The sequence below is a fragment of the Gordionus sp. m RMFG-2023 genome, chromosome 4 (genome assembly GCF_954871325.1).
Source record: "Gordionus sp. m RMFG-2023 chromosome 4, tfGorSpeb1-WG-v2, whole genome shotgun sequence".
Classification (NCBI taxonomy): domain Eukaryota; kingdom Metazoa; phylum Nematomorpha; class Gordioida; order Chordodea; family Parachordodidae; genus Gordionus; species Gordionus sp. m RMFG-2023.
The window spans coordinates 15,938,716-15,954,583 of NC_088778.1; the positions used below are offsets into that span (position 1 = coordinate 15,938,716).

General features: G+C 29.0%; 1 protein-coding gene across 1 annotated transcript in view; it reads left to right on the forward strand.

Annotated features, from left to right (window-relative positions):
- LOC135928477 (calcium/calmodulin-dependent protein kinase type II delta chain-like) overlaps window positions 1-15,868 on the forward strand; it is a 66,983-nt gene that overhangs the window by 25,212 nt on the left and 25,903 nt on the right. The window contains exons 3-12 of the mRNA XM_065464941.1: window positions 197-256; window positions 2,410-2,464; window positions 8,861-8,926; window positions 9,110-9,182; window positions 11,940-12,042; window positions 13,002-13,085; window positions 13,275-13,369; window positions 13,654-13,776; window positions 14,105-14,188; window positions 14,271-14,313. Coding sequence (XP_065321013.1) covers window positions 197-256; window positions 2,410-2,464; window positions 8,861-8,926; window positions 9,110-9,182; window positions 11,940-12,042; window positions 13,002-13,085; window positions 13,275-13,369; window positions 13,654-13,776; window positions 14,105-14,188; window positions 14,271-14,313 — 786 coding nt within the window. The remainder of the gene's footprint in view (window positions 1-196; window positions 257-2,409; window positions 2,465-8,860; window positions 8,927-9,109; window positions 9,183-11,939; window positions 12,043-13,001; window positions 13,086-13,274; window positions 13,370-13,653; window positions 13,777-14,104; window positions 14,189-14,270; window positions 14,314-15,868) is intronic.

Consider the following 15,868-nt stretch of genomic DNA (forward strand, 5'->3'; position numbering starts at 1 on the left):
TTTATAAAGAACCATTTTAGGATTTTAAGATAATGATTTTAAAAATAAAATGAATTATATAATCTTTTTTAAGATTATTTTGGAATTATTGCTTTAAATTATATCATGGTATATCGTAATATAATGTACCTACTATTATTTATACCATTATTTAGGATCACAAACTTTTTGTTATAATAATCCATATATTTTTTAGATTTACAAAAATTGGAGAGAGAAGCTAGAATATGCCGCAAATTAAACCATCCTAATATAGGTAAACTAAAATTTAAATAATATTATTAATTATATCTTTTAGCGTCACCTTAACAACGCCTAATCTAATTTGGAATTATTTTATTTAACTTTTATAAAGATATTGTAAATAATCAGAATTTAAATTATTATTTTTTGTACCTATATATTATTTCTTCTTATAATTAGAAATAAAATTATAGTAAGTTAAAATAAGATTAAATTTTTTTAAATTACTTTTGTTTTTTTACGGGTAGGCTAATACTAGCAAAATATATAGGAGATCGGGGTAATAAGTCTGTATTTTGCATTTCTACCATAAAATTAAAAACAAGCACACATTTTGCTATTATTTTTAAAACATATTGCAATTAATATTGGAACCTTTTATCAATTTTCTTTTTTGTAGGACCTATTTGCTTTTTTGCCATTAAATTCGCTCTTGGGCATTATTCTAGGCGAAACAGCCATAGACGAAATGACGGTTTGCGCCTCTTATATTAACCCTTTCATGCACAGAGATTTAAAATTGAAAAGTCCGATTTTGCACAGATAAATTTTTTTATCGAAAATATTTAGTAAAATTCTCATAATGATACAGTTAAAAACAACTTCAACTTTAAGAGAGACATCACGCCTCAAATTTGAACTATGTTCATCGATAACTGTTGAATAATGAAAATATCTTCTCTTTTATTATTATCTTAAAGATAAATGTGAGGCTGTGCATCTCCTAATCTCTAAAGACACTTTTATTAATGATGGTGTTGGATGGCTGAGCTCTGCTGATAAGCTGTCTACATAAACTATCGTTTCTGCCAGCATACCAGCCCTCCTATGGTCTTTCATAGTCATACAAAGTCGGACTTTATAAAGTTTTTCGAAATCAAAAAATTCGCTTTGAGGGGTCAAAGTATTATTATTGTTTATATGGATATGGATAAGCAGCCATTCAAACCTATTTACAGGCATTAGTTTGGCTATATATTGATCGTGGAAATCAGGTACTATGTTCCAATAATTGGTATTTTTTCATCTCCATTAGCATGTTTATGGCTAAAAAAACAAAAATATTGGCAGATTTAAATTTATAAAATAATAATAATAACTATAAGTACTAATGGAAAAAATATTTATTTTATCTTTTCATACATATTGGGCTGCATATAATTATTCTTTATGGTGTTTTAGCAACTCCGATATTTTTTGGCCCATAAGTTTATTAAAGTTATTCGAGGATCATTTTTCCAATATGTAGGAGTATATAATAAATTTACAGAAGGCATATTATCTTCTAAAGCAGAGGATTCATCAATATAATCTAAACTGATATCCTTTCATCAGCTGACGGCATTCTGCTTAGTGGGATTCATTGAAACCCATTATAAATAATATAATTATTAAAAATGGATATGTTATTTATAAAAAAATGATATACATTTATAAGTTATATATATAAAATATTACCCTACCAAATTGAATACTTTTAGAAATATGAATTTTTAAAATATTCGTTTGGGAAAAATCTGGAAAAAAATACAAGATCAACCAATAAAAATCTCAATATGACTAATTTTTTAAAAATGTTAAATTTTATAAAAAAATAAATAATGTTTTAAGCATATGTAACAACGAAATAAATCCATTTTAAAGGTGGGTTAAATTTTGTACTATTATGCAAAATTTTGGAAAAATTGGTTGGTTATATTTTGGCCTAGGGTGAATAAAAGGGTTAAATTAGCTTTTATTTTGGACGAAATAGGATTTTTTGATTTAAAAAAAATAAATGATTTGACTACACCCTTGCTTTACTTCTAGTTTTGCTTTAAATTTTCAATAACTTTTACTTGTGTACAAAATTTAAAACTATTAGAATAAATATTTGTGCTATAGCAAAGAATAGTAAAAAGTGATTTTTTTTTTATAATTTATGGTTAATAAACATTCTTTTGGCAAAATATATCAAACCTGGAACATTTTCCAACAGATAAACATATGTATGAAATTATAAAAACATATTCGCTACCAAATTTAAAATTATTTCAGGAGTTAAAAAGTTATTCGCGCTAACTTTGTTACCCCGTCAACCGCTTTGCCCCGGTCTCCATTATACCCTTTAGACGACATCATATCAAAGAAATAATTATTTTAAAAAATCAATTATATACAAAATAGTAAGATTACACGCAAGTATCTCAGAAGAAGGCTTCCATTACCTGGTTTTCGACCTGTAAATACATAACTTATACACATAATATGGATATTTTAAGGATTTACATTTAATATCATAATTGATGTTGAAACAGTATTTTTTTTACCATTAACCTTAAAAATTTCCAGAGTTGTTAAAAGATACTTTTTAAATGGATCTAGATACAGATACATCGTCTAAAATAATATCTAGATACCGATATTTTAATCAAAAATCTATCTAGATACAGATACAGATACCACATTTTTATATCTAGATACAGGATTTAGATACTTGTATCTAGATCCTTTAACAACTCTGAAAATTTCTATGGGTCTGTTAATCAAAATGATGCATGTTTCGAAATATATTGTAATAAATATTATATCAAAAAATTTTTTTTATTTATTAATAAATAAATTACCGATATAATTTTATTATTAAAGTTTATAATTTAGTCTTATAATTTTACATATGGTACATTATATATTTTAATGTAAATTTTGATATCTTTTCAGAAAAATATTTTACCGTTATTTTTTTTAAAGTTTATAATTTAAATATGTCCTAATTTTACATAAGGGTAGAGAACATATTGAATATATTTAAAAAAATATAAATTTGGAGATATTTTCAAAAAGAATATTTTTTTTCTCATGAATTTACTGATTTCAATTTTTTTAAAATTATTGCATATAATATTTAAATTTATATTATAATATTAATTATGTATAAAATTTTATATCTTTAAAACTTATCAAGATACTTTTACCTTGATTTTTATAACGAAGATGATTAAAGTCTCAACAAAATAATGATGCTAGAACCCAATTAGGGAAGGTCAAATTTATAAAACCGGACCGATATGAGCCTTAAATTACGTGTCGGGCTGGGGCGAAATTTTGGAATTTTTTTAAAGTTGATATTTAGGCAAAATGTCGTTTTCCTACATAAATAAATATTACCGACCAGGCCAGGAAACTTGTACAAAATTATTTTTCCAGCAGGGAAGTAAAATCTTTTCATAAACTTCCACAAGCGGGCCCAGACCTCTAATCTCTATACATAAATTTATAAGATAAGAACATTATTTTACATATTTCGAAATTATTTTTATTTTATAATATTTGATTACAATATTAAACAAATTTATTGATATCAATCGATTCGATATAGTTCAACCAATTACCTAAATATGCTAAATCTCAATTCAGAACTAATTTGACAATACTTATATAAAGCTTCAGAGTTTATATCAAGCTCACTCTCAATAGAAATTACTAACAACATATTATCTTGGAAATAAAAATACAACACTCACATGCACTATTCATAATTAATTATTCTGATTCCATCTACAACAAAACCCTTATATACCAACATACCAGCAAATAACCCTACTCCAATGTTTTTGTCTTAGACTCAAACATACTCAAACATGAAAGAATCTGCCCAACCTGTCACAAACTTATTAATATAAAAATAAATGACCATCTATACAAACATGGCCCCCAAGCCCTCCCTTGCTTAGGTTCTAATACACTCTGCTCAAAACTAATAGAACCCCCAAATAATACCTAACACATACATGTAAATAACAAATCACTAGAAGAATTTATCTTTATTAAAAAAATACCAACAATAAAACGCATCCCATCTAGTGCTAATTACCAGATCACTGACCTTACTAAATTATGGAAAATTTAACACTATTAGAACACGTTAAAAATCCCAATAATTCTAATGAAAGTTTCAGTAATACCTGCAACAAAATATCCAAAAAAATAAATGAAGGCGACATATGCGGTGCACAAAAATTAATCTCTTCACAAACAAAAATGACGAGACCATTGACAACCTAATATCCCTCCACCCACATGCCTCTTATACTAGCTTACCAAACCCACCGCTCAATATCCCCACTTTTATAATTACAAACCAAGATATTCGCGAAACAATAATTGAATTTAATAAATTTTCAGCAGCAGGCCCGGATGGCTAGACCATCTTACTTCCAAACATTTCTAAAATCTCATAATTCCAATAATTTTTTTAACTCACTTACCACCTTCCTTAATTATATAACTACTAAAGATATTCCCACATTAGCTCATCAAATTATAATTGGAGCTAACTTGATTACTTTTGAAAAACATAATGGGGGCATCCGCCCAATCGCAATCAGTTCATTTTTCAGACGCCTGATAGCTAAATTTATTGCAAAAAAATAAAATCCGATCATTCACTGCTTGGCAAATACCAAATAGGATGCGGAACTAAAGGAAGCGTAGATAGCCTCTCACAACCTACGTATCTACCTTCAACATCCACCGATAAACTCCGTTATATGCTAAATCGATTTTAAGAATGCCTTTAATACAATTTCACTCGGCACTCGAATCTTTTTACGATAATTTCTCCCAATACACGCGCTTCATTGATATCTGCTATAACAATAGCACTCCTCTCATTTTTAATGGTAGCGTTATATATTCCGAAGAAGGAGTACAACAGGGAAACTCCCTCGGCCCTATTTTTTTCTGTCTAGCTATCCACAATATGATGAAAGATCTTAAATTCGATTTTGACCTAGACCTTAACCTATGGTACCTTAATGATGGCACCCTTAGCGGTAATCCACATCAAATTAGCAAAGCCCTTAACCACCTCGAAAGAGAATGCTCTAAAATTGGTTTAGAATTAAGCAAAACTAAAACTGAAATATGCTTCCTCAACCTTGAGATTTCCCTAGATTTATTTAAAGATTACACTATTATCGAAAAAGAAGAGATCCAACTCTTGGGCTCCTCATTACTCAATAATAATATATCCGAAAAATTATCGATAAAACTTTTTCTGAGATGCACACATTCCATCGCACCTGCTTTTTTACTTATTAAAAAAGTGTTTGTATCTCACTAAAATCTCGCATCTCTTCCACTCGTCCTCCTCATTCACCTCCGGTCACCAATGTTAAAACAACCTTATATTTTATTATTTTTCTAATCAGCACTCTTTTTAATATATATATATATTTATGTTTTGTTTCTTTTTTTGTTTTTACTTACTTCAAGTTTAACGCGGTAGTATTTTTTTTCTTTTCAAAACAACAAGTACAAAAAAAAATTTATTAAATGTTTTTCCTTTTTTTTCTTCAATTATATATTTATTTTTCACCACATCATCGTTATTCATCAAAAAAATAATAATAATTTACACAAACAAATAACAATAATTTATATAAAAAAATAATAATAATAATTTATAACAAAAAAATATTAATTTACAAAAATAACCATTCCTTTTTGCGTTCATCCTTGACACGCCCCCCTTCAACATAATCGATCCTCCGGCTATTCCTCCCAGAGGCTACCCCACTCCGACTCCTCCACCATAACGTCCAGCCATTCTCCTAGCTCATCCACATCATCCAACACCGCCACTAGATCTTGCCATTCTTCCGTTCCCATTACTATTATCCCCTACACGCTCTGCCTCCGCGGTAATATCCTCCCTCGTAATACCACTCGGACCCTCACTCTCGTCAGTCAGATCAACCACCGGCCACATCCTTGGCCCCCCGCTGGCTGCTCCCATATGCTCGAGCCGCTCCCCTTCTTCCAATCTCCTTGAATATTATGAATTAATTTCTTCAAATAATAAAAAATTGACACTATGTTACCGGTAATTTTTCCCTACAGGATGTATATCAAATTACAAAGGTTGGTAATCAAAATGGATTCGAATCATGTTCCGGGGACATAGAAGCTAGATCTGTGGAAACTATGAAGTAATACTCGGGATGCGGCCTCGTAGGACTGAGCGCCGGAGTATAAGAGGGGGACGGGGAAGCGAACGAAGTTAAAGAAGACAAGCGATGAAAGAAAGACGATGTTATCGATGTCAAGAGCGCAGTCATATTCAATATAGCTGCCCTTGGAATTGGAGAAGGACGGAGGGGAATCGAACATTGCAACAAGTTTGCCCAAGGGTGGAGGAAGTACCTACGAGGCAGATAGCAGCTGTTTTGGGGAAGCTAACGGAGCGAGTGCAAGGGACAAGCGATGAATCCAGACCGGTCGTCGAAGTCCTGGGAACAAGGAGCGATGAATCCAGACAGGTCGCCGAAGTCCTGGGAACAAGGAGATTGGAAGAAGGGGAGCGGCTCGAGCATCGTATGGGAGCAGCCAGCGGGGAGCTAAGGATGTGGCCGGTGGTTGATCTGACTGACGAGAGTGAGGGTCCGAGTGGTATTACGAGGGAGGATATTACCGCGGAGGCAGAGCGTGTAGGGGATAATACAGGAGTAATGGGAACGGAAGAATGGCAAGATCTAGTGGCGGTGTTGGATGAGCTAGGATAATGGCTGGACGTTATGGTGGAGGAGTCGGAGTGGGGTAGCCTCTGGGAGGAATAGCCGGAGGATCGATTATGTTGAAGGGGGGCGTGCCAAGGATGAACGCAAAAAGGAATGGTTATTTTTGCAAATTAATATTTTTTTGTTATAAATTATTATTATTATTTTTTTATATAAATTATTGTTATTTGTTTGTGTAAATTATTATTATTTTTTTTGATGAATAACGATGATGTGGTGAAAAATAAATATATAATTGAAGAAAAAAAAGGAAAAACATTTATAATCAAATTTTTTTTTGTACTTGTTGTTTTGAAAAGAAAAAAAATAAAGAAAAAAAATACTACCGCGTTAAACTTGAAGTAAGTAAAAACAAAAAAGAAACAAAACATAAATATATATATATATTAAAAAGAGTGCTGATTAGAAAAATAATAAAATATAAGGTTGTTTTAACTTTAATTTTTCATTCAACACAATATTCGCTTAAAGACCTTTATAGAAAGAATTCTCAACCTTTCATTATCAGACTTTATTTGTCACCTAGCCCAATTACCCGCTAAACTAGGTGGTATCGACTTGATCCCCTTAGAACTACTTTCCCTATCTATTCATCTCAAATCGCCTATCGCTCAATTCTGCGATCTCATCATTTATAACTCCCAGTGATGATTTAACAGCAGCAATTGAAAGATGGAATCTACCTACCGCAGACGGTTATACATTTCCAACCGAAATCTCTAACAAATTTATCATCGAACCCCTAATAAAGAAATTACAAAATAGTCTTAACCCTACCGATATTAGCGATATACAACTATTACAATTCAACGATAAATACGGCGGGTATGAATGGCTCGAAGCACTTCCAAGCCAAACCTTAGATAATCTCTTAACCAATGACCAACTGAGAGTTACTATAGGATTTAGACTTGGATGTTCACTTACACAGTCACACACTTGCCACCAATGCAGCTTACCCGTTCAATCTAATGCCAGACACGGCATAAACTGTACCCGCAGCCAAGGTCGCCATCTCCAGCATAAAGCTATTAATAAATCATCCATAACGCATTTAATAAGGCTAAAATACCCAACATCCTTGAACCAACCTCTCATTACAGGGCGGCCTCAGACCCGACGGTTTAATCTGCACCCCCTGGTCCAATGGGAAATCCCTTATTGGGCGCAACCTGCGTCTCCTCCTTTCCTTCATCAATTAATTCAAACCCTCTTACTTGTGGGAAAAATAAAAAAATTAATAAATATTCAAAATTAAATAACTTAATATTTCAGCCAATAATCATATCAACTAGCGGAAATTTTTCACAGTCTACATATTTTTTCTTAAAAACTTTATCGCGAAAAATTTTTAACATAACAAACGAAAATCGCGAATCCTTATTTCTTAAACAAAAACTTCAACTAGAAATTTTTAAACATAATTATACTTGTTTTTTAGGTACATTTTCATTATTAAATTAAGCTCTTTTTAGAGCCTTCGATACTTATAATATATATATTTATTTTTATTTAGTAATTTTACATATTTATATACTTGTTTTAATATTTTAATGTTTTATCATTTTTTTAAATAAATAAACATTTTAAACTTAAATTGATCTTATAATTTTTTTTCATTGGATATTTAATTTTTATTGCAAAGTCCTATGCAGATAATATATAGATAGGTTTACATTGGTATTTATTGATATGCAAAAACTATAAAATATTTGAAGAAAAGAAATAACAAATATTTAGCTATAATTTTAATGGGTAGAGATTTTTTTTAAAATTTATTTATAAAATACTTTTTATTTCTATCTAATTAAATTATTGTTAAATTAAATATTTTTTATCGGACTGAATTGTTAGCTGGTCTTCACTATTTTAAAACTTAATTAGTAATAATATTAGGAGATACATCGATAGCACTTTTTAGCCGATACTATCAATACAGATACCTATTTTGTGTAACGTTTACTGGTATCGATTTAAATAGAAATATCGGGGGATAAATCTTTCAGATATTTTTTAAATTAGGCGAATGTATAAAAATTAAAACAAATATATATAAGGGTAACCGGTGGTGAATTGTTTGAAGATATCGTTGCTCGCGAATTCTACAGTGAAGCTGATGCCAGGTTTATCATCAGAAATATTAAAAAAATTGCACCCTATAAATTCATAAAATTTTGGATTTCATTTTTTTTTAGAATTTCGCTATTCATATTTTTTTTCTGAATATGTAATTGAAATAATTTGGAACATAAATCATCAAAATAAAAAACAGTAAAAATATGTTTTGATTTTTTAAAAATATCTAGTCATTGCATTCAACAAATCTTAGAAAGCGTACACCATTGCCACGTTAATAGTATCGTCCATCGTGACTTAAAGGTTGGTTACTTTATTTTTAACAATTTCTTTTTAAAATTTCGTTTTTAACCAGAATTCAGAACTCTCAGAACCGCAATGAAAATAGGAGCCCCCTCCGGGTCATTCCATTTCAAATCAATCACTTTACAACCCGACCATCTCAGATTTTGCTAAAATTTAATGTATAAGTTCATGAGGTGTTGTAATTGACGATTCCAAAATATTAGTCGCTTAACTCTACTAGAACCGTAGATATAGGGTCGTAAAGTGGCTTTTTTGGTCATTTTTAGAAAAAAATGATTTTTTAAAATTTAGATAACTTTATTATTAGATGCACTATATATAAATCTACCATGGCTCATTTTATAGCCCTAAGTAAACTCTTCCTCATAATTTAAATGAAAAATTTTTTCCCCAAAATTTCAGATATTTTGTAAAGAGTACCAACCGTTTATATAACAATTTTTAAAATGATAAAAAAAAGTTAAATAGAAAAAATACTTAAAATAAAAATACAGCTAGATGGCGTTATTAATTTTAAATAGCTTAAGACTTTTTAAAAATATAAGTCCCTTTTTTTTATCCATAATATTATATTTGTTGAATAAAATCGCATTTAGGCACAAAAATAAAGTTATCGCTAGATATCATAAGTAATTTTTAAAAAATTGCTAATTATAATTTATATTTTATTATTTAGTAATATGTGATTTTTCTTAAAATTACTCTTTCATACTTCAAGATGATGTGCGTGTTACCACTGGGCTACTTCCCACGTCACCCTTCATCCCTTTATAATATATTACAAAGTTAATTCATTGAATCATATAAGTTTTGTTGCCATATCCGAATCGTTGGAACATAATACCTGCTTATTTCATTAATTTAAAAAAAAATTACTTTCAGAGCCTAGATACATTTATTATTATTCCGATGGGTCCGCGTCCCAATCTAAAAACAGGGAATATTTCATAAATTTGTGTTATCATTAGGTAGACTTCGCTATCCCAGCAAAATTACATTTCTTTGCTATTGCGCATGGGAAAAGTGCTTGCGATGGAATAGGGAGAACTGTAAGGTGCTTAGCTGCACGGGCCAGTTTACAACAACCTTATGAAAATTTAATAAAATATCCTTGCGATTTCTTCAAATTCGCTGAGGAAAATATAAAAAATATTTATTTTTATTATACATCCCATGAAGAATACCAAGAGGAGAAAGAATTTTTAAAGAATCGGGTTTCAAAAGCTCTTTCCATTCCTGGAACTCAAAAAATTCATGCAGTTTATCCTGTTAGCTTATCACAAATAATTACGAAAAAATATTCCAGTGCTGTTCAACAAACCACACCACAAAATATTCAAAATCGAATAGGCGAGATACCAACCAATGATATAAAAGGGTATGTAACATGTTTTTATGATAATGAATGGTGGGTGACCTTTATTCTAGCGATTATTATTGCTGATGAGGTAAAGGTAATATTTTTACAGCCTAATGGACCTTCTAATTCCTTTTATTATCCTTCAATACCTGATATTCTTATTCTTCCGAAAAATGATATTCTAACTGTCGTAAATCTTTTGACCACTATAGGAAGAACTTATAATTTAACTCTTTAAGAATCCGTAATGGTCATATACAAATTAAATTTAAGGAAATCAATATAACTAAGCTTCTATACTATAATAATTTTACTATGAATTAATTCAATAAATATTATCGAATAAATAAAAACATCTACTGACACATTTTACAAAAATGAGGTTTTTAGCTATTTTAAATTACTTGCGCTATCTAGTGGATATTTTATTTTTGTGCCAAAATGCGATTTTATTTAACAAATATTATAATTGACTTATATTTTCAAAAATTAAGTATTAAGCTATTTAAAATTATTAACGCCATCTAGCGATATTTTTATTTTAAGCATTTTTTTTACTTAACTTTTTTTTTTACCACTCCGAAAATATTTTTATGAACGGTTCTTGGTACTCTTTACAAAATAAAACTAACATTTAAAAAAATTAAATACAAATTTTTGACCTCAATTTTAAAAAAATTTATAAATTAAAAATTAATTTTATTCAAAATACGTGAACGGTATCTAATATTGAAGTTATCCCAATGAATAATCATTTTTTTCTAAAAATGACCAAGGAGAGCCACTTTGAGACCGAGTTAAAGGGCTAATTTGGATTAGTCAATTACAACACTTTATTAACTTGTATAGCTAATTTTAGCAAAATCTGAGATGGTCGGATTGTAAAGTGATTGATTTGATATGGAATGACACCCTCCCCCATAAAAATATTTGGGAACCGAACCCATTTTAAGATATCCAGGTACCGGTTCTAACAAAAGTGCGAGTAATATTTATGGGTTGTAATATATCGTTTAAATAATTAACTGAGTTTTATAACCTGGAATCCGCGTCAAATCAAAGAAGTATAATCCATTTTTAGGTACCTAGCACTTTTTAAAACAAATATTTAGAATCACAACTAGAACTCATTTTAGTCCCAACTTCCAATCTCAGGTTTTGATGCAAATTATTTTTAGGTAGAATTATTACAAGGTATGATTACAATGAATCATACTAATCAAAATGAGATTCGTTTATTTTTAAGGGATAGGCTAAATTTTGTTTATCACAATTATCTGAAAACGTGATAGAGAGAAAGAAATTAGAAACATAAAACAATTTGTGTTATGTTAATTTATGGATGTTACATTATGTTACTCTAAATAATTAATTACTATCAAATGAAAAAAAAGCCCGAGAATTTATTATTGGCAAGCAAGGCCAAAAACGCGGCAGTCAAATTAGCTGATTTCGGACTGGCAATCGAGATCGATGGTGATCAGCAATCTTGGTTCGGTAATATCTAAAAAAGAATTTTATATTCCTTACAATTAATTACTATGCGACCTGTTTTAAAAATAAATATATAATATATCTTAATGATTTTGCCACAAAATTTTAAAGGTGGTCATAGAAAGTTTGCTAGTTGTAAATGATTTGAGAACCATCTTATCTTATTTTAAAAATTGTGATAGAAGTTCAAGTTAAGTATATTAAAATTGAATCATTTCATTTGAAGCTTGTAAATTATTATATGATATTGAAAAATACCAAAGTTTATTAAAATTTATATCATAAAGATATAATTTATTTTAAAAATATATATAATTAATTATTCAACCTATCACTAAATTACCATGTTTTCAGCTTCAAACGGTTATATTGTTAATTTCATCTAATATTCAGCTAAACATAAGGGCGAAATCGAGATAGTATATAATTTATATTTATAATACGTAACGACATATAAGTTGGCAAATTATATTTTTCAAGACAAATATTTTCTTAAAAATGATAAAGGGCCTGATTGTTTAATTTAATTAAGATCCGGGTGGAGAATTTATTGGCAATACGAGGTTTTACTTTATTTTACCAGTATCAATGTTGTGATGAACAGAGATTATTAAATTTTAAAATTTTTACCTAACAACCTATACTGTGGAATTATTACGAGAACCAAAGTAATATTCGACAAAATATCACAAACATTACAAAAATTGTAAATTTTTATTTTACTTTATTTAAAATTCGCCTATGATATTTTATTAGTTTTATATAATGCTTTATAAAGTTTTAAATGGTACACTTTACAATTATTAAATGATTTTTACTAAATAAAATTTCGACTATATAATATCTAAATGAAAATAAGTATGTCATTTACAATTATTATTTTGCATATTTCCATGGAATAATTAAAAAAAAGGGAGATATGATTTCCCTCTTTGTTAATTGAAATTCAATTATTTTTTAAGGTTTTGCTGGTACACCGGGATATTTATCTCCTGAGGTTTTGAGGAAGGATCCCTATGGGAAACCGGTTGATGTCTGGGCTTGCGGTATGCACAAATGCTTCTTTTTTTTATTTCACGCAACAATTACTTTATAAATTCATAATATTTAAATGTAGCAGCATGTCGAAATTTATATTCTATTTCCTTATTATTTATTCTAAACTCCTTATCAAATCTAAAATACACTTTCAGTATTGTTTTTTATTATTATAAATATTTATTATTTTGGCTTAGGTGTAATTCTATATATTTTGTTGGTTGGATACCCACCTTTTTGGGACGAAGATCAACATCGATTATATGCTCAAATTAAATCCGGAGCTTATGATGTAATTATTATTTATTGTTGTATATATTTTTATTAAAATTAACATCAGAAAATGTTATATTACCTATTTAATAAATAAACGCTTTAATAAAATAGTAAATATTAGAGCCCTGTATAAATATCTTGGATCTGACACAGATTGAATCGGTCAGATTCGGGAAAACATTTTCCCGGACTCGTTCGAGCCGGACCTTGATTTTAAAATCATCATATAGGACGGATTCCGACCTCGACAATATTTTAAGCAATTGATAAAATCTGTCTATTTTTTTTACAATCATAAAGTTTCCCAGCCCCGAATGGGACACTGTAACCCCCGACGCCAAAAGCCTGATAACTCAAATGATGACCATAAACCCTTCCAAAAGAATCACAGCTGCTGAAGCCCTCAGGCATCCTTGGATTTGCGTAAAAATACTCCAATAAATTTCCATTTTTTTTAAACAAATTATTGGCTATTGCTTGATATCTTACAAAAATATTAAAAACATCTAATTATTAGTTATCTCAATTTTCATTTCTTTTTTTTTTAAAAATGAGCAACAAATAGATATTATACGAGATCATTTTATAATTGGAAATGAATGCAACCTTAAACATTAACATATTTTTATCAAATATTCTAATTCAGCAATATATACATTATTACAATTTTATTTGAAATGCATTTATGTCTACTCTAAAAACATCATATTGTTAAACTTAAATTACTTATTCTATTAAAATTTAATTTTAGCAAAGGGAAAAGGTAGCCGCCTCAGTGCACCGTCAAGAAACAGTGGACTGTTTAAAAAAATTCAACGCAAGACGAAAATTAAAAGTAAACTAATTATCATATTTATCGATTTTTTTTAAACTTTAAATTATCATTTATAAACCATAACAATATGTTATTTTTTTAGGGAGCTATTTTGACAGCTATGATTTCGACCAGAAATTTTTCCAGTAAATTTTTATTTTGTATATTCACATGAAAATAAGAACCGATTCTACCGGGTATCAAACGATTATCTACGATACCTAACAGTAGGCCTATTCAAAAATTTGATGCGAATCTAATAATAAATTATATGTATTCGATTCGTTTAAATTAATAGAGTAATTTCTTATTCGTATTCGCACGAATATTAAAACATTATTTTTATTCGAATGACGATATGTATAATTACGAATAGCAAATTTTTGCGATTCGTTTAAATGAATTTAATACTAATTTGATTCGTATTCATTTTTGAATAGGTTTATCTGACAACAATATTTTTATTTTTTAAAAATTACTGATAAATCATACACATTCATTTAACCAAATTTTGTGCAAATTTGCCATTTTTTTTAGTAAAATAATATAAAATAAATAAATTATTATTTGAAATTTATATTAGGTAATTTTTTTTATCAGGAATGAGATTTTTTCTTCTTGAATTATCAATGTTTCAATGTTGTCAATTTCCCTAAATATTTGTTTAGATATTGCTTTTTTATCAACGATAAAATAAAATTAATTTGAGATTTTTATTTCATTTTTACCTTTCCGATTTTTTTTAGAAACAGTCTTTATTGAAGGAACGAAAAGTAATAAAAGCATTTAAAAAATTAAATAGCTTTAAAAAACTAGGAAGCACTAGGAGTGCAAATTTTTTAAATTATTTTATTAAATCAAAATCTACAAACTAGCTAGCTAATATACCAACGAAATTGATTAGATAATGCACTTATTTTAATTTTGTTTTTTTGGTTAGCACAACAATATTATAAGATTATAATTCTGGAGTTAAAATTTGAAATGGATACCGCCGTATTTTCACTACCCTGCATTAATTAAAAATTGAAAAAAGATATAAATGTTAAAATTAACTAAATTTTAGACAATTTTTTGGGTAGTATAACAGGGTTTGTTATAAAATTTTTAGGGGCTATTTAAAATTAACACTACATTTTAGAGATCTGCAACACCCGATCCACCCGCTGCCCGGGCCAATAAAATTAAAAAAAAATAAAACGGGCTGGCAAAAAATTATACCGGGCCGAGCAATTCATACATGAAAAATTTTGGACCGGGCCGAGCTTGTCAATTTTAATTTCGGGTGATCCTAAGGACGGTTTTTACCTACGTCAACGAATTTTGATGAAAATTTATAGATCTCATAGTATATCAATCTATCCACGGTGCCATAAGCTAGATGCACCTCCTCATGTTCATATTACATTATTTTATTACCTTTTTAAAAATATATATTACATACATTGCGATACTGCCCAACTCTGGCTGTAACATATATAAAATTAGAAGTATAAAATAGGGTAATGATGTATGGTGTTGAACGTTATTGATTTTTATGTGTTTTATTAAAATATTAGATAGCGTTGTAATTTTATCTTTATATACAAAAAAATTTGATACCTTCGAATAGCGCCTGAAGTTCAGTCGGTTCATTGCGTGTATCACAATCCGATAGTTCTGGGTTCGAATCCAGCAATGATCTTGTTTTTTCTAAGCCAA